The sequence below is a fragment of the Furipterus horrens genome, unplaced genomic scaffold (assembly GCF_987537825.1).
Source record: "Furipterus horrens unplaced genomic scaffold, mFurHor1.1.pri manual_scaffold_11, whole genome shotgun sequence".
Lineage (NCBI taxonomy): Eukaryota > Metazoa > Chordata > Mammalia > Chiroptera > Furipteridae > Furipterus > Furipterus horrens.
The window spans coordinates 59,191,850-59,215,518 of NW_028327181.1; the positions used below are offsets into that span (position 1 = coordinate 59,191,850).

The 23,669-nt window shown below is 50.9% G+C and overlaps 3 protein-coding genes across 4 annotated transcripts in view; all 3 read left to right on the plus strand.

The window, feature by feature from the left end:
• PRPF8 (pre-mRNA processing factor 8) overlaps window positions 1–8,728 on the plus strand; it is a 28,864-nt gene extending 20,136 nt beyond the window's left edge. Inside the window, exons 26-43 of the mRNA XM_090292927.1 lie at window positions 95–274; window positions 457–592; window positions 708–877; window positions 1,032–1,161; window positions 1,283–1,429; window positions 1,626–1,786; window positions 2,057–2,248; window positions 2,500–2,737; window positions 2,875–3,003; window positions 3,970–4,083; window positions 4,165–4,338; window positions 4,614–4,807; window positions 5,537–5,776; window positions 5,865–6,006; window positions 7,544–7,684; window positions 7,808–7,947; window positions 8,048–8,250; window positions 8,397–8,728. Coding sequence (XP_090149053.1) covers window positions 95–274; window positions 457–592; window positions 708–877; window positions 1,032–1,161; window positions 1,283–1,429; window positions 1,626–1,786; window positions 2,057–2,248; window positions 2,500–2,737; window positions 2,875–3,003; window positions 3,970–4,083; window positions 4,165–4,338; window positions 4,614–4,807; window positions 5,537–5,776; window positions 5,865–6,006; window positions 7,544–7,684; window positions 7,808–7,947; window positions 8,048–8,250; window positions 8,397–8,551 — 2,986 coding nt within the window. The 3' untranslated portion in view covers window positions 8,552–8,728. The remainder of the gene's footprint in view (window positions 1–94; window positions 275–456; window positions 593–707; window positions 878–1,031; window positions 1,162–1,282; window positions 1,430–1,625; window positions 1,787–2,056; window positions 2,249–2,499; window positions 2,738–2,874; window positions 3,004–3,969; window positions 4,084–4,164; window positions 4,339–4,613; window positions 4,808–5,536; window positions 5,777–5,864; window positions 6,007–7,543; window positions 7,685–7,807; window positions 7,948–8,047; window positions 8,251–8,396) is intronic.
• Window positions 8,729–9,254: 526 nt separating this feature from the next.
• RILP (Rab interacting lysosomal protein) lies at window positions 9,255–12,883 on the plus strand. Its single transcript, XM_090290765.1, has 8 exons — window positions 9,255–9,719; window positions 9,794–9,887; window positions 9,984–10,090; window positions 10,178–10,399; window positions 10,660–10,805; window positions 11,135–11,257; window positions 12,054–12,137; window positions 12,415–12,883. The coding sequence occupies exons 1-8, from the start codon at window positions 9,492–9,494 to the stop codon at window positions 12,539–12,541; spliced, it is 1,131 nt and encodes a 376-aa protein (XP_090146891.1). The 5' UTR covers window positions 9,255–9,491; the 3' UTR covers window positions 12,542–12,883.
• Window positions 12,884–12,962: 79 nt separating this feature from the next.
• SCARF1 (scavenger receptor class F member 1) lies at window positions 12,963–23,560 on the plus strand. Of its 2 annotated transcripts, XM_090290763.1 has the most exons (11): window positions 12,963–13,461; window positions 13,777–13,838; window positions 14,037–14,138; window positions 14,971–15,496; window positions 16,874–17,092; window positions 17,475–17,603; window positions 18,383–18,486; window positions 18,957–19,077; window positions 20,221–20,342; window positions 20,425–20,571; window positions 21,220–23,560. In XM_090290763.1, the coding sequence occupies exons 1-11, from the start codon at window positions 13,244–13,246 to the stop codon at window positions 22,074–22,076; spliced, it is 2,607 nt and encodes an 868-aa protein (XP_090146889.1). In that variant the 5' UTR covers window positions 12,963–13,243; the 3' UTR covers window positions 22,077–23,560. The 2 variants fall into 2 exon arrangements, with proteins under 2 accessions (XP_090146889.1, XP_090146890.1); XM_090290764.1 differs by lacking the exon at window positions 17,475–17,603.
• The last annotated feature ends 109 nt before the right edge of the window (window positions 23,561–23,669 follow it).

Here is a 23,669-nt window from a genome sequence, read left to right on the forward strand (position 1 = left end):
CTTGACTGAAAATCTTGTTAGACCTTGAGGGAAGGGTATGTTTCTCTACTTTAGACTTTATTATTTTTTTAATCTTGGTTGTGTCCCAAAACAGATGGTCCAAGCAGACAGATGTAGGTATTACACACTTTCGTTCAGGAATGAGCCATGAAGAGGACCAGCTGATTCCCAACTTGTACCGCTATATACAGCCATGGGAGAGTGAGTTTATTGATTCTCAGCGGGTCTGGGCTGAGTATGCACTCAAGAGACAAGAGGCCATTGCTCAGAACAGGTGGGCATTCAGGAGGACATTGCAGTGTTGGGGGGGGTGGGGGTGACCGTTGTGTCCTACATGACATCTTTTTATGAAGACAAGAAAGTAGGTTCTACATGTGACCCTGTTTATCCTTGATTTGGAGGTATGCTGAACTCTTCATATAAGCACGTTTGACTTTGATCTTTTTTCTTTGGCAGACGATTGACGTTAGAAGATCTAGAAGATTCATGGGATCGTGGCATTCCTAGAATCAATACCCTCTTCCAGAAGGATCGGCACACATTGGCTTATGATAAGGGTTGGCGTGTTCGAACTGACTTTAAGCAGTACCAGGTACGTGGAGGGGATAATGGATAGATTTTCCCTGAATTAGGAGATTCCGTGGCCATGCTGGGAACCTGGGAGAGTAGGCATCTAGAAGCTTGATCATACTTTTCTTTCCATCTAGGTTTTGAAGCAGAACCCTTTCTGGTGGACACACCAGCGGCATGATGGAAAGCTCTGGAACCTGAACAACTACCGTACAGATATGATCCAGGCTCTGGGTGGTGTGGAAGGCATTCTGGAACACACACTCTTCAAGGGCACTTACTTTCCTACCTGGGAGGGGCTTTTCTGGTGAGGATTCTCTTCTCCCCTTACCGAGATCTGAGCTCATCTATTGTGTGCCTTTCTTCTACTGTGGTGTGTTCCAGACAGCCGCCCCCAGGAGGTAAACGGCACTCTGGGAAATAACGTGCCATCACTTTACCTGGTCTCTTCTGCTTCACAGGGAGAAGGCCAGTGGTTTTGAGGAGTCTATGAAGTGGAAGAAACTAACTAATGCTCAGCGATCAGGATTGAACCAGATTCCCAATCGTAGATTCACCCTCTGGTGGTCCCCAACCATCAACCGAGCCAATGTGAGTGTGATTGGTAGACTTGGGAGATCAGAAGCTAAAAAATAAGTGTTTCTACTTCTTTAATTATGTCCTGAGAACCAAAGTCTCTTGATCTCTAGGGTCATTTTCTTTTTCCTGCCAGGTATATGTAGGCTTTCAGGTGCAGCTGGACCTGACAGGTATCTTCATGCACGGCAAGATCCCCACACTGAAGATCTCTCTCATCCAGATCTTCCGAGCTCACTTGTGGCAAAAGATCCATGAGAGCATCGTTATGGATTTGTGTCAGGTGAGCTAGAATTGAGGGCAGAGGATGCCATTAAAAGTCTGGTCATATGCTCTTTTGGGTATAGGGAATTACCCTGGAAGCTCTGAGGACAAGACATCTATTGTGGTACCAGGTGCCACATTATCTTAAGTTCTACAAGCCTTTATTCTAAGCAGGCTTCCATAGCCAGTCATAATCTTTCCACCTCTGCCTCCAGGTGTTTGATCAGGAACTGGATGCACTGGAAATTGAGACAGTACAAAAGGAGACAATCCACCCTCGAAAGTCCTATAAAATGAACTCTTCCTGTGCGGATATCCTGCTCTTTGCCTCTTATAAGTGGAATGTTTCCCGGCCCTCGTTGCTTGCAGACTCCAAGTAAGTGCCTTATGGCCCAGCCCTAGGCATCCAGCAACCTTAGTTTTACTATTCTTCTAGTAGTACTGTAGGAATTGGCCTTGCCAGCCTTTTTGTCTGACTTGGAGCCAGTGCTACCCCTGCATCGTGTGGACACCCTCAGCCAAGTCTTCTGATTTGGAACAGGCAGAGGGCTTGGTTTTAAGATTTAGATGTAGATACAGAGAGATGTAGTGGTTGTGTTGGTGGCTTCCTTGGAAGCCTGGACTCCTGACCCCTCTCCACCCTCAGGGATGTGATGGACAGCACCACCACTCAGAAGTATTGGATTGACATTCAGTTGCGCTGGGGGGACTATGATTCCCATGACATTGAGCGCTATGCCCGGGCCAAGTTCTTGGACTACACCACAGACAACATGAGTATCTACCCTTCACCCACGGGTGTGCTTATTGCCATTGACCTGGCCTATAACTTGCACAGGTAAGGTGGGGCTCAGAAGCATGTGTTTTCCACCAGCCCCACACTTAAACATACATGTTTTAGTTTGCCCAGGTGAGGTGAGGTTTGGCTCTTTCCACTTCTGGATCACTGACTCTTTCTTCCCTGCCTCTGTGTATATGAGCAGACACTTATTAGCCTGGCCAACAATCTTCCTCCTGTAGAGTTGCAGTTTGCCTTGTTCCTGAGGCTATCAGCCTTGTCTAACTTTTCGTCCTCTTCCACTTTCACAGTGCCTATGGAAACTGGTTCCCAGGCAGCAAGCCTCTCATACAGCAGGCCATGGCCAAGATCATGAAGGCAAACCCTGCCTTGTATGTGTTACGTGAACGGATTCGCAAGGGGCTGCAGCTCTATTCATCTGAGCCCACTGAGCCCTATCTGTCCTCTCAGAATTATGGTGAACTCTTCTCCAACCAGATTATTTGGTTTGTGGATGACACTAATGTCTACAGAGTAACTATTCACAAGGTGGGAAGGGTTACATTCAATATGGGGTGTGGGACTCTAGATGCCTTTGGGAGCATGATAGGGAAAGTGTGTGCATATTGGAATGAAGGCAGGATGGTTGTGTCCAGGCTGTGCTAACTGATGTAATTGTTCCTTAGACATTTGAGGGGAACTTGACAACCAAGCCCATCAATGGGGCCATCTTCATTTTCAACCCACGCACAGGGCAGCTGTTCCTCAAGATAATCCACACATCTGTGTGGGCTGGACAGAAGCGTTTGGGACAGGTGAGCTGGTTAAAGGACAGAGGAGCTGTAGAAACTTGCCCCTAATCTTTGGTATGTGAGGGCGGCTGGGTGGGTATGTGTGTGAATGTTTCTCCCTGAAAGACCAAGAATGTGCGCAGTCCTTCATTACTTACCAGCTGGTCTCTGCTTTCTGAATCTCCTACCTATAACTTCTCTTGAACAGGGCTACCCAAAATCATCTTTCTAAAGGGATGAAGCATCTTTTTCCCATTTTTTATTGTTGTTCTATTACAGTTGTCCCATCTTTCCCCAATTGCTCGCCCCTGCCCTGCCCACCTCCCCCCTCTCCCACAGTCAATCCCCACCCTGTTGTCCATGTAGGAATAAGCATTCTTAAAATGTCACTTTGACCAAATTTCTTTTCTACCTCAAAGCCTTTGATCGCCCCTCACTGCTGAATTAACTCTTTTTTGGCTTGCTAGACATTTGATACCTGACTGGGCTGTCACATGTCCAGCCACAACTTCTCTTCCTTGATAGCATGTTTCCTCTTGCAGTTAGTCTAGGATCCTAGTATCCCAAACTCTGATGCTCGTCTCCACCTTGTGGCTTTGCTCACATATCTAGAGAAACATCAATCAGTTGCCTCTTGCATGTCCTCAACTGGGGACCTGGCCCGCAGCCCAGGCATGTGTCCTGACTGGGAATCAAACCAGTGACCTTTCACAGGCTGGCGTTCATTCCACTGAGCAACACCAGCCAGGGCTAGCCTTAATTTCTTTTATCCCTGGTATAGTATAATGTAATCAAATCCCGGCTTGTATGAGTTTTATATTGCCAGCTAGGTTGAAAAACCCTTTTGGACAAGGCCGTTTTATTTTACCTCCAAAGTACCTAACATTCAAACTAGAAACATAGTTTGATTATTTCAAGACTAGGATCTTCTGTTCTAGTTTACCTGGGAGGGTGGAGACTAAATTTTAATTTGCTTCTCTTGCTTTTTAGTTGGCTAAGTGGAAGACCGCTGAGGAGGTGGCTGCCCTGATCCGATCTCTCCCTGTGGAGGAGCAGCCTAAGCAGATCATTGTCACCAGAAAGGGCATGCTTGATCCGTTGGAGGTGAGAGGTGGATGAGGTAGAAGAAAGGAAGGCTGAGACCTGGCGGCTCTGTTTCTAATCTTGAATTTGATCTTGTCTCAGGTGCACTTGCTGGACTTCCCCAATATTGTGATTAAAGGATCGGAGCTCCAACTCCCCTTCCAGGCTTGTCTCAAGGTGGAAAAATTTGGGGACCTCATCCTGAAAGCCACTGAGCCCCAAATGGTTCTTTTTAACCTCTATGATGACTGGCTCAAGACTATTTCATCTTACACGGTATGAAGCCACCTCACAAAGAGGGTCACTTTAAGAGGAGTGGGTTTGAGGCCACAAGAAAATCTTGTGTCTTGGCTTTAACCACAGGCCCCTTATGTAGGCCATTTTCACATCTTCAGCTTCTGTGGTCTGCATATTAAGTTGACTCATGTTGAGGGTGTAGGAGCACCTTAGAATTTGAAATCAGTTCCTGGGGTCTCTGAAAGAATAGTGTCAAGTTAGGGGGAAGAACATCAAGTGGCTGACCTCCTCCATGCTGCTTCATCTCTTCCCAGGCTTTCTCCCGCCTCATCTTGATTCTGCGTGCCCTGCATGTGAACAATGACCGGGCAAAGGTGATCCTGAAGCCAGACAAGACTACTATTACAGAACCACACCACATCTGGCCCACTCTCACTGATGAGGAATGGATTAAGGTAGAGGTGCAGCTCAAGGATCTTATCTTGGCTGACTACGGCAAGAAAAACAAGTGAGTGTGGTGGTGGGGAGACAGGTGGAAGATCCAAAAAGGGTGAAATAAGTGGGTCAGTATATGGTCTCTGGGTTTTTGGGAACATTCAGGCTCAGACGTTTCTCAAATTGTCCTCGGTAATAACTATAGAAGAAAGGAAGGCACTGTCTTCAGATAATGAAGGAAGTGTCTGTGTTTTGGGGCTTCACTTTGACTTTTGGGCATTGTTCCTCAGCAGAGGCACGGTTGCCATTTTGAGCAGGGTACTTCTTTATTATCCATACATTATGAGAAGTTTTAGTATCCCAGACCCTGAGGTACCACTGCTAGTGGCACACACATGCTCTTCTTCCCTCTCCTTCCCTGTTATTGTGGGAACCAAAAGTATCCATAGATTTCCAGGCATCTCCTAGGTTGACTGACAGTGTCAGCTCTGAGAACATGTTTTAGGGTTTCTGTTTTCAAAAACTGCTGTTAGGGCACTTTTTATTGAGGAAAAGTGGGAGGTACGGATGCTGAGCAGGTTTGAGCATGGCTGGAAGATGCGTGTGCACAGGGTCATCCTACAGTGTGATGCTTCTTATCAGTATTAGCACGTTTCCACCTCTCACTTCCTTTACAAGTGTCATTGAGGATCGTCTAGGGTAACGTGGGCTCCCCTGTGCAACCAAGTTACATTCTTGCTAGTGAGGCGGAAGTGACCGGGCGGAAGGGATCATTGTGGTATGACCCACACTGTCCCCACAGTGTGAATGTGGCATCGCTGACACAATCAGAAATTCGAGACATCATCCTGGGAATGGAGATCTCGGCACCCTCGCAGCAGCGGCAGCAGATAGCTGAGATTGAGAAGCAGACCAAGGAACAGTCACAGCTGACTGCAACACAGACGCGTACTGTTAACAAGCATGGTGATGAGATCATCACCTCCACCACCAGCAACTATGAGACCCAGACTTTTTCATCTAAAACTGAATGGAGGGTCAGGTATTGTAAGGGGCAAGAAGGGTAGGGATGGAAGGGCCTGCTGGTGCTACCTAAGGTGCTCGGGTTGAGAAGTGCTATCTGTTTTTAGGGCCATCTCAGCTGCCAACCTGCACCTGAGGACCAATCACATCTATGTTTCATCTGATGACATCAAGGAGACTGGTTACACCTATATCCTTCCCAAGAATGTGCTTAAGAAGTTCATCTGCATATCTGACCTTCGGGCTCAAGTGAGTAAATGTGCTCAACTAGGCCACAGTGTGTGCCCAAACAAAAAATTTTATGTATCTAAAACTCACCTAAGGTTTCTGGAACTTGACATGCTGGTTTCAGGATTCATAGAAAGTAAATATACAAGGATAGCCAAAACAGCAAGGAGGGTTTTGACCCCACTAGATATCAAAACATTATAAAATATGGCAATTAAGAGAATAATATATAGTCAGAAACAGATTCATGCATATATAATAAATATGGTATATCAAGTCTGTAGGATTAAGGATGCCTTATGATATTGAAACAATCAGAAAAAGAAATCTAGATCCCTACCTTATACCACTTACAAAAATAAAATCCACTCTGGCTGGTGTGGCTCAGTGGATTGAACGCCGGCCTGCGAATTGAAGTGTCACCAGTTTGATTCCCAGTTGGGACACATGCCTGAGTTGTGGCCCGGGTCCCTAGTTGCAGGCATGCAAGAGGCAACCACACATTGATGTTTCTCTTAATCTTTCTCCCTCCCTTTACTTCTCTCTAAAAAGAAATAAATAAAAAAAAAATTTTTTTTTTAAATAAAATCTAAGTGTAGTAAAGTTTTGAATGTAAAATACTAAGTAAACTGTAGAGTATTAGAAGAAAATATTTATTGCTTTAGTTTTGGGATAGCCTTCTTAAAGAAGAAACAAAGCACAAAATCACAATCAAAACAAGTAACCAGTCCTGATTGTGGCTCAGTTGATTGGAGCGTCATCCCACACACCAAGAAGGTTGTGGGTTTGATCCCCAGTTGGGATGCCTACAGGACTGATCAATGTTTCTTTCTAAACTCAATAAAACCGTGTCCTTGGGTGAAGATTTTTAAAAAGTTGAATAAGGTGTGTGTCAAAGGGTACCACAAAAGACAAACTAAAAACAGAAAATATTTGCATAACACTAGACATAATGGATTAGGATCTAGAATAGGGAATTCTCAGAAGTTGATTTTTTTTTTAAAGGTTAACTGTAGAAGAAAGAGCAAAGAATATGAATGTAGTTCAGAAAAGGGACTATAGATGACAAATATAATATGAAAAGATGTTCACCTTTACTAGTAATCAGGGAAATTCACGTGTTATAAAACACCATATATGGCCTCTGGTGAATTTGAAAAGGTTAATATCCTGTGTGAGTTAATAGGAACATAGGTCCTCTTTGTAATGTTAAAATTAAAATACCACCTAGAGTTGGTTTTAAAGATGTCTTCATGAGCTGTGTGCTTGTGTCTCATTTGTTTATGGATACTATACTTAATCAGCTGGGAAGCATGTGAGCAGTGCAGATTCCTGCACCCCACTCAAGAGATTCTGATGTGGTAAGTCTGAGATCAGGTCCGTGCTTAAGGTTGTGACCAAAGAGCCCAGGTGTTTCTGATGTGGTAGATTCTGACTACGTTTTGAGAAATTCTGTCCTTGTTCTTGGGGAAGGGAAGGAAAGGAAACACAGGGCTAACTGCCCAGAGTCTGGGCTGGTACTAAGAATCATTTCAATTCTTGACCCCCTTGTTTACAGATTGCAGGATACCTGTATGGGGTGAGCCCACCAGATAATCCCCAGGTAAAGGAGATCCGCTGCATCGTAATGGTACCCCAGTGGGGCACCCACCAGACTGTGCACCTGCCTAGCCAGCTGCCCCAGCATGAGTACCTCAAGGTCAGTGGGGGTGTGGGAGAATGGGGGCTTCTGCTATAAGGGTGAGGGGAAGAGGGCAGGCACGTTACTCTCATCAGTGTCTGTAGATAGGGCTCTAAAGTTTTTCACTACTCTTGCCTATAGGAGATGGAACCTTTAGGTTGGATCCACACTCAGCCCAATGAGTCCCCCCAGCTATCACCCCAGGATGTCACCACCCATGCCAAGATCATGGCTGATAACCCCTCTTGGGATGGCGAGAAAACCATCATCATCACCTGCAGGTGGGCCTGACCCCCCTTGGGAGGAAGTGTGGGCTGACATTGCAGGCCAGGGCCCAGAATGGTGGCCTAAGCTCTGACTTGATCCTCATCCCTCTTTCAGCTTCACACCAGGCTCCTGCACATTGACAGCCTACAAACTGACACCCAGTGGCTATGAGTGGGGCCGCCAGAACACAGACAAGGGCAACAACCCCAAGGGCTACCTACCTTCGCACTACGAGAGGGTCCAGATGCTACTGTCAGACCGCTTCCTTGGCTTCTTTATGGTTCCTGCCCAGTCCTCATGGAACTACAACTTTATGGGTAAGTGGGGAAGCACAGGGAAGTAGGGATGGACTTAGGCCATCATCCTTAGCACTTGGGCCTGACTCTGGTCAGATGACCCAGGGGCCCCAGCTGGGTGCGGCAGGTGGACCTTGTTAACAGTGGATGTTTTCATCTACCCTAAGGTGTACGACATGATCCCAACATGAAGTATGAGCTGCAGCTGGCAAACCCCAAAGAGTTCTACCATGAGGTACACAGACCCTCCCACTTCCTCAACTTTGCCCTTCTGCAAGAGGGTGAGGTCTACTCTGCCGACCGAGAGGACCTCTACGCCTAGCTGTTTCCCACCTCCTCCTGCTTCAAATTCCCCAAAGGCTGGAGCATTTTTCCCCCACAGACAAGCTGGTGACATTCAGCAGCTTGGCCCCTTTGTCCTGTATTTTGTGCTTGTTGTATTGTTGACCTGGTGGCTTGTAATTCTGAACAAAGTATAATAAATTTTGTATTAATTGGAGTTTTTGAGGTTTTCTTCCCCCCTGAACTCAAATTCTGGGTGTAGGGTTTCCAGGAGGCTGGCCTTGTTAACAGCAAGGTGCTGGGCTCTGCCGTGAAGGGAAAGGAGGTCCCCTGTTCTTAGAGGCTGTGGGGCTAAATATCCCCTAGACTCAGGGAACTAAGGTGGGGGTTGGGCTTTCACACTGACTACTTGACCACATTTGCCAGTTTTGCTCCAAAACACTTGCAAATCCTCACTCCGTGCTGCCATTTCCTGAGTCTGGAAGCTTGTGGCTTGTTCTCTGAAGCTGGTGCTCAGCGTAGCCCCTTATGCTCTGCATCACTCCTGACAGGGAACTAGGCACATGGCTGGACAGCCTCTGGCTGAGGCCAGTGACAGCTCTGGTACTTCTCACCTCTTGCCCTTGTGTTTGGCAGCCAAGTGGGGTCCCATGACTCCAGACATAGGGGTGGAGCCTGGACTGGGCACTGGGGAGGGCTTAACCAAAGTGACCACTTAGAGCTCTGAGCCTCAGCTTTTGGACGCCTGGCTGGACGTTGGCTGTCCTGTTTTCTGTGACCTTGGGGACTCGGCACAGGACGGCCCAAGGGACCCAGGGCACTGTCTCCTCCCACGCTGTTTTCCTTACTCGCTCCTCCCCTGTCGCTTCTACCCCACCCTCTACTGACCTAAACTACTTCCTGGGCGGGAACTGTTTGGCTTTTTCCAGCACCAGTTAGGTCTGGGGGGGTGAATCGCAGCCCCTTGGCCTTTGGAGTCTATGGAGCCCAGTAGGGCGGCGCCTGGGGAGCATGGTTGGGGGCCTCCAGTGGCCACGGGGGTGGAGACGGCCGCGGAGCTAGTGTATCATCTCGCGGGGGCTCTGGGAACTGAGCTGAAGGAGCTAGGGCGCCGCTTCGGGCCGGAGGCGGCGGCAGGGCTCGTGCCTCTCGTGGTACGGGCGCTGGAGCTTCTGGAGAAGGCCGCCGTGGGACCCGCCCCCGACTCGGTAAGTCATTGCCCCCTCTCTTTGCCACCTGCGGGGCCAGCGGGGGCCTAACCCTGAGAGCTCGGCATCCCCAGCTGCAGGTGTCGGCGCTGCGGGCCGAACTAGAGCTGCAGCAGTTGCGGGAGGAGAACGAGCACCTCCGCAGAGAGTTGTGCTGCGGTCCACAGGGTGAGTGTGGCCCGGCAGGGGTGGTAGGGGCGGTCGGGTCGGGGCAACTCAGAACCTACCTCCCGCGGGCTGCCGCTAAGACCACCCCTTCCCCAGAGGAGCGTGCTCTGCTGTGGCAGCTCAAGGAGCTGACCGACCGACAACGGGACGAACTCCGGTCGTACAACCGTGACTTGCTGCAGCGCAGCCAGGAGACAGAGGCGGTGAGGGCGCTGAGCAGCCACGCACGGGGCGGGGCGGGGCTCCCTCGGCGCCTCGCCCACCAGCCCTCCCGTTTGCTCCGCCCCCAGTTGCAGGAGCAGCTGCAGCGCCTCCTGGTGGTGAATGCTGAGTTGCGGCACAAGCTGGCCGCCGTGCAAACCCAGCTGCGCACCGCACGGGACCGCGAGAGCGAGTGGGAACTGCGGTGTGAAGGGGCCGTGGAGCTGGCTCAGCAGCGGGCACGGGAACAGGCCAGGGCTCCTGGGTGTGAGCAGAGGCAGGAGCCCGAGCGAGTGACTGCCGAGGACTCGGTCAGTGCCCGCTGAGGTCAGGGACTCCTCCCAGTACTGACGGCGTTTGGCACTTGGTGGGCACTTGGGAAAGGTTTGCTGTGCTGCGTAGCATGTCCAGCGGCCTCTGTCCCACTCTCCTTTAGAGCACTCTGTCATCTATTGTAGCTTCTTTGCCTCTAAGTCTCCCTGCCAGTCACTTCCTCTAGCATTTCTGTGACGACCCAGGGGCAGAGAAACGCCAACCAAGGCAGCCCTCTGACCAAGCCTGCCCTTTGCAGGCAGATGCCCCGCAGCAGCCACAGCATCCCTCCAACGTAGGGCAATGTGGCTTCAGTCGAGAGGAGCTTGAGCAGATCCTTCAGGAGCGGAATGAGCTCAAAGCCAACGTGTTTCTGCTAAAGGAGGAGTTGGCCTACTTCCAGCGGTGAGGACACTAGGCAGGAGCTGGGAGGCTGCGGGGCTCCAGTCACACCTGTTCCTGCACCTCAGGTCACCTGCCTCATTCTTTGGTTCAATGACATGTGCCAGGCACTGTGTTGGGCACTGGGAGAACATGAATCACAAAGCCCCTGCCCTCCTGGGACTTCATCCAAATGAGAGAGGGGACAGTGCAAAGGGTCACTAGGAGCGGTGACGCCTAAGCTAAGGTTTGAGGGCTGTTAGTGAGGCAGAGTGTTTCAAAAAAGGATGCATTGGTACGAGAATTACTGTTGGCATCCCAGTTACTTTTCCCCTGCCCTTTCTCCTCTGTAGGGAGCTGCTTGCAGACCACAGGGTCCCTGGGCTTCTGCTGGAAGCTATGAAGGTGGCTATCAGGAAGCAGCGGAAGAAGATCAAGGCCAAGATGTTAGGGACCCCAGAGGAAGCAGAGAGCAGGTAAGACCAAGTCCACTGACCTACTCTGGTCACCCCATTTAGCTTGCTGGTTATCTTTTGAATCTTTTGTCTGAGACTGAGCCTATCACCCTAGCCTAGTCACCCCCTGAACCTACCACTCTAGTCTAGTCATGTTTGAACTTGCTAACCTGGCCTGGTTATCTCCTGAGCCTATTTTACAGCATGCCCTGCAGAGTCTGCCACTCTGGCCTGGTCACCCCCCCTGAGCCTGCTGTACCAAGCCTGCACCCTTCTCTCTGGATCGCCCTTGCCATGCTTGCTATGCCTCCTGTTAATGCTGTTTCTCCACATTCCTTTTTGGTTCCCTGTCCTGGCTGTATCTGTTTGTTCTCAGGGGTAAGACTGTAGCGCTGGGACCTCCATAGAAAGCCAAAAGGACTGGGTTCAAAGAGCTTCTGGGTTGGTGAACATGTGGAGATGCAGGACTAATGGTGGGCCTGAAGTGGGCGTGGAAGCCCACCTTTTCCCCACACCTTGCCCTGTGCATCTCTTCATCTGCCTATTCCTGAGTTTCATCCTTTTTATAATAAGTCAGTAATCTACTAAGTAAAAAAAATGAAAAGCAAAAGACTATAACTATAGCCTTATCAGGGGCATGCCGTCCACCAGGCTATTAAATAAGTCTCAAGATAATTCTTCACCTCTCCAGTGTCTCCTCTCCAGACTGGGGGGCCATGTTGTCACTCTGTCCTCCCCTGCCTGCTTCTGGTACTCCCGTTGTCCCTTTTGGCCTTGATAAATGACCCTTGCCTCTTTTGTCTTTTCTCTGCCTCAGTGATGATGAGGATGGCTCATGGCTCCTGCTCTCCAGAGATAAGGGAGACCACCCCCCGCCCCCCGATTCCAGAATACAGAGTTTGTATGTTGGGGGAAGAGGAAGGGCAAAAGTGGTGGTGATGAAGAAGGGGTCCCACCTTGCTTCTTTTCAGCACCCCCTGTCCTTCTCCCCTTATGCCCACTCTATAGTCCTGAGCTCAAAGCGTGCTTCCCCCCAGCCCCCTCACTTCCCCACTACCTCACACTGCCCTTTCTTCCTACTGTATCCCCATTTCTCACCATCTCCTGTCCTCAGCCCATATCCTTCATCTCTCTGGCATCCAGGCTCAAAGTACCTCTTGGCTCTCCCACCCCCCCAGCTTTGGCCGGTGTTATCTGGGTGAAGCAGAGGCCCCTGAAGCGAAGACCAGCAGCACAGCTCCCAGCGAGCTAGGAGGAGAAGAGTCCCCGCAGCAACCCCACTTGGAGCTTATAGGCAGCTCCTGACTGGCCCTGCTCTGATCTCCACGAACGTCTTTGTCTGGGGGTCTCAGGTGTCCCAGAGGTCTGACCTTGGAGTCTGACTGTGGGTGGATATGTGACCTCAAATGAGGACAGGGCTCCCTCTTCCCAGCCCTCCCAGGCTCTTTCCCAGTCTTGGTCTGAGTGAGGACATGACCTTCCTTCCCTGTATCTCTGAGCTCAGCCACCGTGGTCAGATGAAAGTGCTTCCTCTCTGAGTCTCAGTTTCCCCATCCATGAAATGGGGAACTGACTATCTACCTCCCAGAGATTTGTGCAGATGGCGTAAGCTAATGTAATAAAGGAACTGCCCGTGATACCCAGAAACTGTTCCATGTCTGTCTGTCACAGGTCCGCGCCCCCTTCCCGCCCGGCTCCGCCAGGAGCGAGGGCAGGCTGTGGTTGCCTCACAGTGTCTCCTTGGTCATCACTGGGTGGGGAGGCTTCTCTCCGCTTGAGCCTCACTGAGGATATGACTTAATGGAAAACTGTAGCTGCCCCCCTCACCCCACCCCCTCGCCTGTTCCCAATACCCCATGACTTACAGCTTCATCTTCCTGCTCCCTCCAAACTGAAAGCAGCCCCTTAAGCCCTAACTCAGCACTCATGATCCTCCTTTCCCTTTTACTTCTCTAATATCGCCAGTCTCCCCCGTACCTGCATGCCACCCTCTCAGGGAGGTGCCTCATGGCAGCCCGCCTCTCCGGCCTGGTTTCCTCAGGAAAAGCCTTGGGAGGAAACAGGAAGGGGGCTGGGAGCTGTGGGGGCCAGACTAACTCAAACCCTCTCAGTGCACTGGCCGCCATGGGGCTGAGGCTGCTGCTCCCACTGCTACTGCTCTGGACTCTGAGGACCCAGGGGTCTGAGCTGGACCCTAATGGGCGGCATGTCTGCATGGCCGACAGGTGGATATTGTGGGAGTCTGATGCGGAGGGTGGCTGATCTGGTGTTGAGGCATGGGGGTCGGGGAGGACTTGAGGGAAGAGGTTATGGGGCTGCGGGGAGGGAGGCTTGGGAACAGCCGTGGGGGGTGGGGGTGGACAGTCAGGATGGATGGTGGAAAGGCCAGGGAAGGAGAGGGAAGGGGTTGGGGTCAGTGGGGCTGCGACTCAACTAGGCCTGCCTGAAGGGGCTGATGCAGCCTCCCATACCTCAGCCAGAGACAGTGAACCACCTTGGAAACCAGGTTACCCCCTGGCTGACCCCTCTCTGCCCCACAGCCCCTCTACTGAGCTCCAGTGCTGCCCAGGTTGGAAGCAGAAAGATCAAGAATGCACCATCCGTGAGTAGCCAAGACCAACAGGCCCTCCTGGGGCCTATTTCCCCTCCTGAGCCCTGGAGCTGGAGTCCATCCTATGACATATACACCCAGCCCTGAGGGGACAGCTGTTGAGTGAGCAGGGAACCAGGAGCCAGTGAGAGGGCAGAATGTCCCCTGGTCAAGCCCCAGTCTTTCTGACCTGGGCGGGGTGTTTTTCAGCTGTCTGTGAGGGGCCTGATGCCTGCCGGGAAGACGAAGTGTGCGTGAAACCAGGCCTCTGTCGATGCAAACCTGGATTCTTCGGGGCCCAGTGCAACTCCCGTGAGTCCTGAGTCTCGCCTGGGGGATGAAGTTGCTGGGCAGACCTAGGAGAGCAGGGAAGCAAAGCAGGTAGGGCAGCAGGGCCAGAACCTCTCCAAACTGAGGAAATTGAGGCCTAGGGACAGCAACTGACACTCCTGGGAGATGCCCTGAGTCATCTGGTTTTTACTTATATCCACAGAGCCCTATGCACAGTTTCAGTTCTGGGCCCTGCACCTTCCTTTTCAACTCAGAAAAGGTGCTGGTGATTCCTGTTAATTACAAAATGAATGCATTCTGTCTCCCCCGCATATACCTTATCCATGTGTGGAGGGTGGACACAGGGCTCTGGCCAGGCTGTCTGTCCTCTCTGGCAGAAAAGAAGGGCGTGGGAAAGGGGTTGGTGGGCAGGATAACCACAGGGCAGCCATCAGGAATCAGGGTTGAGAGAAGACCCTGGTGGGCAGCGTCCAGGTCTGCACTGGGCCCAGCTCATTTACAGCCCAGTGGAGGAACCCAATGAGAGGTGGGAGGGGGCATGAATGAAGTGCCCTCCTTTTCTTTGTGACTCTGGGCAAGCCCCTTTCCCACTCAGGATCTTTAAGTGTGTTCTGGAAGTCAGAGGCTGGGTCACGGCTAAGGGCTCTTGTAGTTCAGAGTCTGGGGCAGGAAGTGAGCTTTGCTCTGGAGGGATATGATACCAGATGGTCCAAGGGTCTGTTCCTGGCTCTTGGAGGATGGGCCTAGGGCCCTTCTTCATTGTGGAAGGGAGTCCAGAGCCTACATCCGTGCCAGGCCTAAGCCCACTGACCCCCTTCTGTTTCTCCCCACCCCCTCCCTTCCCTGCCCGCAGGCTGCCCGGGCCAGTACTGGGGCCCCGACTGCCGTGAGAGCTGCGCCTGCCACCCTCATGGCCAGTGTGAGCCTGACACTGGCGCATGCCATTGCCAGGCCAACCGCTGGGGCAGCCGCTGCGAGTTCGAGTGCTCTTGCAGCCCTCAGGGACGTTGCGACCCGAAGACTGGGGCGTGCTACTGCGAGCCCGGCTGGTGGTCGATCAGCTGCCACAACCGGTGCCAATGCAACAAAGTGGGAGCGCGCTGTGATCAGAACACGGGCTCCTGCCTATGCGAGGCGGGCTGGTGGGGCCGCCGCTGCAGCTTCCGCTGCAATTGCAATGGCTCCCCGTGCGCGCAGGAGTCGGGCCTCTGCGTCTGCCGGCCGGGCTGGTGGGGCCGCGACTGCCGGCGGCAGTGCGAGTGTGTGCGCGGCCGCTGCAGCCCAGCCTCCGGCCAATGCGCCTGCCCGCCCGGCTTCCACGGCGCACGCTGCGAGCTGCGCTGCCCGGCGGGCTACTACGGGGCGCAGTGCAGCCACCGGTGAGCGAGGCAGGCGGGGGCGAGGGGCACCGGGGCGCAGGGGGAAAGAGGCAGAGGATGTGAAGGGGAGAAAGAGATGGAGGGAGTGTGAAGGGCAGGAGGGAGAAAGCTGCGCGGTGCTCTCCATAAAAATCTACCAGGACTGGGTGAAAGGCTGTGGATAAAAGACCCTCCGTGCCCCAGGTCTGGCCTCCCACACCCTTTTCATGCGGTTACTGTTAACAACAACAACAACAAAATGCTAGTATAGTAAGCTATACGTAGAAACAGATAAAGAATGAATCACGTGACAAAATGATTACATGGTCCCTTTGAGACGAAGTGACTTTCAAGCTTTGACCAGCTCCACTCACAATAATACGTTTTACATCCCACCTAACACACACACTGATACATACATGTATAACTGAAGTAAAAGCTTAACCAGACAACACATTTACCTTTACCACATGTGTCATGTAGTAACACACACACTGATACATACATGTATAACTGAAGTAAAAGCTTAACCAGACAACACATTTACCTTTACTACATGTGTCATGTATGTAATATGTGAATATATAATATGCAATATACTGTAATGTTTTCTAGTCTTTTTTTTTTGCTGCTGGTCGTGATATGCTAAACTGATTTTATGAAATCTCCTTCTCCCTGACTAATGAGTCTAATCAAAGTGTATGATTCCAGATAATTAAGTATCTGAGGGAGAAACTTCAAGTAACTCTTAAGGATCAATGAGAAATTAAGATAATATGAACCTAATTGGAAAACTTGCTAAGATCCTAAGAGTTTTCATCACAAGGAAAAAAATTTTTTTTTGTCTCTATATGAGATAGTGAATATTAACTAAGCTTTTTGTGATAATCATTTCACAGTATATGCAAGTCAAGTCAATTATGCTGTACACCTTAAACTTATACAGCTCTGTATGTCAATTATATCTCAATACAACTGGGTGAAACTTTTAAAGATAAGATAAACTTGAAATTATAGAGGTAAAAGCAGATATTAAAATGCTTTTATTTTAATTCATTTTCATGTAATAGGATAGGAGATAAACTACCGAGGCCCATCTCTGCCAACATCAGGGATAGCATGGGTGGAAGGGTGCTGGGCAGAGGGGAGGCAAAGGTTGGAGTGGTAATGTGGCTGTTCTGGCTGGGTTGATATGAGGGGTTAGGAGGAGAGGGCTGGAATTCTGCTAGAGTCTGCAGGGATCATTTGTTGAGCCTCTTTTGTAGTACAACATGGGGAAGCTGAGGCTCAGACCTGCCTGAATGATTTAGCTGGGAAATGGGTGCCCTCCAGTGCCCCTGAAGACCTAGTTGGGCACTCCATTTGCCCTGAGCGTTTCCCATGAACTTCTCTTCCCAGCTGTGGCCACTGCAAGAGGAATGAGCCGTGCTCTGCAGACACAGGCAACTGTGGGTCCTGCGAGCCTGGCTGGAATGGGACCCAGTGCCACCAGCCCTGCCCACCTGGCACCTTTGGCGAGAGCTGTGGGCAGCAGTGCCCCCACTGCCGGCTTGGAGAGGCCTGTCAGCCAGACACCGGGCACTGTCAGAGCTGTGACCCTGGCTGGCTGGGGCCCAGGTAAGGGGCCAGCCTGCTCAGGGTGGGGTACACCTTCCTTCAGTATCCTCACCCCAGCTGCTCCCTCTGGGATAGGCATCCCCTCTCCTAAACACACAGTTACATAGCCCTCCAGGGCGTGCCACCTGGCAAAGACTGAAGGGAGAGAGATGGATGCTGATGAGGCCCTGGGCAGGGTTCTCTTCCAGCTCCCTGCCACTCGGGCTTCCTGCCCTCTCCTCCCTCCAGGGATCTCTAGTCTGTCACCTGTTGGGTTTGGCCCCAGCTCCAAGGCCCTGTTTGTGCCTGAGTTTCACTGCTGAGGATCCACAGTTGGGTTCCTGAGTCCAGAAGCATGGGCGAAGATGGGTAGGGCCCCATTCAAAGTCTTGCCTCACCTCAGGTGTGAAGACCCCTGCCCGAGTGGCACCTTTGGGGAGGGCTGTGGCTTGACCTGCCCCACCTGTGTTCAGGGGGCTTGTGATGCTGTGACTGGGAAATGTGTCTGCAACGCTGGCTACTGGGGACCCAGGTGAGGACTGGGGCCCTGGCAGAGAAGTAGGGGCCAAGGTCAGGCCTCTGTTTCCATAACTCCCCTTCCCAGGCTTCTTGACCTCCCATATACCCACACAGCATCCTTGTAACTGAGACGTTATTCTTCCTGTTCTGGGGTCTGTGTCTTCCAAAGGAGGGTCAGAGTAACGCTTAATGTAAAAAGCCTGGCTCTCTACCTAGATGGGGAAGTTGTTTACGGGTAGACTCCAACCTCCACTGTTGTTTTCCTAAGGTTTTAAAGTAGTAAAACATAATCCTTGTCAATGTCTCCAGTGTTTGGTTTTCCAGCTATGGGACAGAATCTAGTATAACATGGAAGAGACCTTATTTTATAGAGGAGAGGACCAAGCCCTGGAGAGGTAGGGTCAGGGCTGGACCTGGCTCACACTTCCAGACCCTGAGGACATCTCTGCATGCTATTGACATCTTGCTTAGTCCACATTATAGCTGGGTGGGTAAGGGATGAGGATCATGAGAAGTGGACTCTGCCCAAGGGTTATACCCTGGGGCTGGGAGCCAAGGAACAGCTTGTGGGTGGTCTCCCTAGAAGAAGGGTTTAAGGGCTGAGGGATTCTCCCAAATGCTGCCAGGGCTACTGAAAACATGGCTCAGAGGCAGGGGGAGTCAGCCCAGGCACCATCCAGGGAAGTCTGAATAGCTCGGGTAGAGAGCAGTGCCCAGAAATCTACCTTCTCCCCTGCCCACCTCCACCCCTTCTCACCCAGTCTTCAGCCTGTCTCTCCTTGTCACCCACAGCTGCAACAGTTCATGCCCATCTGGCTTCCATGGAAACAACTGCTCTGTTCCCTGTGAATGCCCAGAGGGACCCTGCCACCCTGTCTCTGGGGTCTGCCAACTGGGTAAGGTGGAAAGGAGGGTGCAAGTACAGTAACCAGGGAATGGTAGGCCCTTTACATGAGCCCCAGAAATTCATCATTTTCCAGGGAGGCTGAGCCCACTTCAGAGACATTCTCTATGCCTGAAATCTGTATGGATGCGTTGGGGTCCCCTGAAGATGTGACAGAGCCTGTGTCCCCTGGGAGACCAGGCTAGCACCCAGGAAATAAGCAGATAGGGGCTGGACACTGGGATGTGCATCAGTCATAAGAACTAGGGGCAAGGGCTTGTGGAACAGACCATGGACCATCAGAACAGGACAGACCAGCAGGGTGGCTGCCTGGAGGAGGGGGCCTCCAGGCTGAGCAGAGTCTATGTCTCTCAGAAGAGGGACCCATAAGTGGAAGACTCTGGGGAAGAGGCAGCTCAACTAGAGATGAGACAGGATGGCCCTGAATATTTGACTATTGCTCACTGCCACCCCCACCACCAGGGTCTCACAGCCAAGATGTCGCCCTCATTGCTGGCATCCTTGTGCCTCTGCTGCTGCTCCTCCTGGGCATGGCCTGCTGTGCCTGCTGCTGCTGGGCCGCCCGCTTGGACCCCAAGGACAGGTGAACACTGGCTTTCCTTTTAGGTGTGGGGAAGGGCTGGCCTTGTCACACATTTAGGTCAGAACTGATGGGGTAGTGGCAGTCAGTGGCCGTGGGTCAGCCACTTGTCTTCCTCAGAAGTGTTCAGTGGGGGTCGCACGAGCAGGGGCACCGGGTTGCTGAAACTCAAACCCACAGCATGAGGCTGAGGGTTTACTAACAGGGGCCAGAGAAGGAGGGTGCGAAGGCAAAAGCAGCAGGCAGCTCTGGGGCAGGGAGCGGGAGAGACCAGGCCTCACGCGCTCCAAAAAGGAGAGTGACGTCAGGGTCAGAGTAGTGGTTTAGCAGAGAACGTGGCTTTCCCAGAAAAGAAGAGGAAGGGTTTGGCCTTGCAGCCCGCTATAGACCATTACTCCCAAAGAGCTTTGTTTCTTTATAAAATCTCATTATGTTTCTCTGCTCCTTGGAGACTCACCACAGCACAGAGGTTTGGAGAAGGGAGTGTGGGGGCAAGAGGATTAGCATAGGACAGAGGGCACTGATAAGGTGACTCGGTTGATTGCTGGCACACACAGAGCTTGGGTCCTGTTTTCTGGACTCTTTGCCCGGTGCTCTCGTATAGTTCATGCACTAATCCTCAAGTATATCATCCTATGTGCTGGCCTAGTAGCCTGTCCCCTGGGGCATAGAGCCAGGGGTGGGGAAGAAGCCCCTCACATGAGGACCAGGACATGTGCAAAGGCTGTCAGAGGCGCCGTAAGGAATGAAGCAGTCACTTCCAGCATGGAGGTGGGGCCCAGGGCAGGCTTTCTGGAGGTGGTGTCACTTCCAGAAAGCCATGTGAGTGGGGACTCAGCTAGGATGATGATAGCACATAGCTGCATTTTGGGGAACCCCACCTGGTGCCTGGTGCTGTGCGGGGTCCTGAAAAAAGCTCTGATAGATCGTAGTTGTCCCCATTTTACAGATGAGGTCATTGAGGCCCAGAAAGAGGTAAAGTTTGAGCAGCGCTTCTGCCCAAGTCTATTTGACTTTAGAGCCATGCTGCCCTCTGTGGCAGGCCCAAGTCTCAGGCTCACTGAGGGACTAGGATGGTCCTGACCTTTTTCTCCTGCTGCCATCCTACCCCGACCAGGGGTCTCACACACTGACCACCCTCCTCAGGCCAGTGAGAGATGGAGCTGCTGTGTCCAGGATGAAGCTTCAGGTCTGGGGGGCACTGACCAGCCTGGGCTCTGCACTGCCCTGCAATTCCCTCAGCAGCCACAAGCTTCCCTGGGTGACAGGTAGGTGGGCACTGAGGGTTGGGGGCTGGAATGGGACAAGGCTTCCCATCAGGCTCTGCGCCTGACTTGGAACCCCCTGCAGTCTCCCACCACGACCCGGAGATCCCTTTCAACCACAGCTTCATTGAGCCGCCCTCTGCTGGCTGGGCCTCAGATGACTCCTTCTCTTCTGATTCCGAGTCTGGAGTGGAGGATGATGGTCCTGCCTACTGTGTGCCACCCCACGAAGGTAGCCCACCCAATAAGCCCCTGGGTCTACTTCAAATCCTGCTTGGGTCTCTGGGAGTCCTTCTGATCCCTTTGTCCTACAGAAATAATTATCCCCTATGTTATACTACTTCTATAAAGTGTACACACCTCTACTGTGGTATATAAAATGGAAACAAGAGTCCCATCCTTACCAAACTTTTAGTCTGGTCGGCGGTAATCAGGCAGTTGTAGGACAGAGTAATATGTGCTTTGATGGGAGACGTACAAGGAAGGGCTATAATCCAGCCATGTCAAGGGAGATTGGGTCAGGGAAGATGTCTCAGTGTTAGTGATATTGGAGTTGAGTCTAGCAGAATTAGGAGTTAGCAAGTGAAAGTTAGGGAGAGGTGGGAATGGTGTTTCAGGAAGAGGGAACAATGTACACAAAGGCCCAGAAGTGAAAGGGGCTTGGTTGGTTAGAGTATGGCATTAGCTCATAGTAGGGAGGGAGGGGAGAAAAGAGTGTAGAAGTAATGTCTGTTGAATAGGGCCTGTCCCTGCCTCTTTGTGTCCTCACCCTCTACCCTGCCCCATTTCTGAGGCCTCCCAGAAGATGCTGACCTGGGTAAACAGGGTGGGATGGGGTGGCCAATCAGCCTTGGCCAAGCTCTTCTGTCTCCTCTGCCAGAGATAGTCCCTGTGACCCAAGCAGAGTCGCCAGAAGCCAGCCTGGTTGGAGGTCCCTTCCCTCTCCCTGAGGATTCCTCCACACCATTCACCATCCCGCGCACTTCCAGCCTAGCACGGGCCAAGCGACCATCTGTCTCCTTTGCTGAAGGCACCAAGTTTGCACAGCAGAGTTACCGGAGCTCAGTGGAGCTCTCCAGCCCGCTCCGAAAGCCCAAGAGGCTCTCCCGGGGGGCCCAGCCAGGTCCTGAAAGCCAGGAGGCTGAGCCCACAGGCCCTGAGCAAGCAGAAAGAGACAAAGCCCCTCCTGGGGCACCCAGCCCCAGGGAGTCAACCATCGGCCACCGCCGGCTCCCACTTGGTGGCCGGACAGTGGCTGAGCGTGTGGAAGCCATTGAAGGCAGCGTCCAGGAGAGCTCAGGCTCCGTAACCACAATCTACATGCTGGCAGGGACACCCCGGGAATCTGAGGGCCCAGTCCGGTTTGTCCTCCGCCGTTTTGGTAGCTTCCAGAAAGGCCAGGCAGAACCCAAGGTCAAGAGTGCCATCCCCAAGCCTCCACGTCGGGCACTGAGTCGGAACAAGGGCAGCTCCAGGCTGGCCTCTGGCGCTGCCAGTCAGAGCCCTGGTTCAGCCCCAGATGAGGAGCTCACTGGGGCCTTGGAGTCTACAGGGACTGGGCCAGAGGAAGTGGCCAGGGGAATGAGGGATGGCATCCAGGGCTCAGGGAGCATCCAAGAGTCGGTCCCCAAGGGTGGCTCCCCAGAACAGGATCCCCAGAAGCTGGCTGATGAGGAAGGGCAGGAGGAGCCCCAGTATGAGAATGTAGTACCCATCTCTGGGCCTCCAGAGCCCTGAGGACCATGAATTTGGGGAATGGGAAGACTATGGATAGAGGGATAGGCATCCAAACTGCCCTTGCATCAGACTGTGTTTTGGGCTGAAAAAAGGTCCCAGGGCCAGGAAAGACCTACCAGGACCTCTGCCCTTGTACCGGGAAATGTCCGAGGTAGAGGCCAGTTGTTCCGGGGATGGCCTGGAAGGCCTGGGCAGGGACCCCATGGGATGGGTCAGGGAAGGGAACCAGACAGCTGCAGGGACTTTTTCTCTTTTGTCCCAGACTATGTTTGCCCCCAGTGGTTATTCTTTCCTTCATTTGCAAAATATTTTTCTGAAATGGGAAACAACCTAAATATTTGATGATAAAAATTGGTTAAAGAAATATTTTCTCTATGATAGGTTCCTAGACAACCATGAAAATTATGTTGTGCAAGAATATTCAATATTGGAGATATGGGAGAATGTTCATGTTATACTGTTAACTATAAAACTAAGTTTTCTCTGTATAAATTACATTTCTTTTTGCATCAAGATACATGTTTAGAATTCTTCTGTGTATATTTTGTGATTGTTTTACAAACTTTTTTTTAAAGGGTGTATATGCATAAAGTTTTGAAGGAAAGGCATCAAATGACGTTTTTCTCTCAGAGAGGAGATAGATATTTATTTTCTTTTTAACTTTGTTATAATTTGCAATTTTTTACAGTGAAGATTCTTTTTACTTTTCTCACTAGATTGAATTTTTTTAAAAAAAGCAATATTCTTTGTTAAAAATAAATAGGACTAACATCACAGACATGTATGAAGTAAAAATGAGATTTTCCTTCTCCCCAGAGGAGTCTGGGGGGACCAGGGAGGGGCCAGATTTACTTTTCACTGAATCCCTTTTGGTCTTGTTCTCAATCCTTTCCATACATATTGTATTACCTATTAAGGAAATAAAAGAGCAGCTTCCCCTCCTATCCCAGTGCTCAGAGAATCTCATGAACAGTTCAGGTGCTTCCATGCAGATGTTTTTCTGTGCACATGAAAATAAAGGAGTATACTGTTCTGTAATTTGCTTTTAACAATACATCCTGGATATCTTGTGGTGTCAGTAAATATAAAGCTACCTCTTTTTAGTAAAAATAGCTACATGGGATTCCATCATGTGGAAATAACACAGGTTATTTAAAACATCCCCTTCTTATGGGGATTTGGGTTGTTTCTAATTGTTTTGATATAATAAAAGATGCAATGTACAATGTTGTCCATATTTCTTTTTATACCTGTGCAAGTTTTTCTGTAGAAGAGAGTCCTGGAAGTGGAACTGCTGGATCATGGAGTAAAAACATTAAACATTTGTGTACTTACTCCAAATGGCCCTCCAAAAAAGTTGTGTGGTTTTGTATTCTCACAAGTTATGGAGGTATCTATTTCCTCACACCCCATCTGGTAAGTTTAAAATGGTATCTCATTATTTTAGGGCAATAGAAGTAAGAGGTCAAAACTTTCTTTTTCATAGACAGTCACTTTTATTGAGAACTATAGTTTTAGGAAAGGTTAAAGCTTTTTAAAAAGTTAAAATCTTTGATCAGATAAAAGTTTTTTTTTTTCTTTTTAAACAACAAA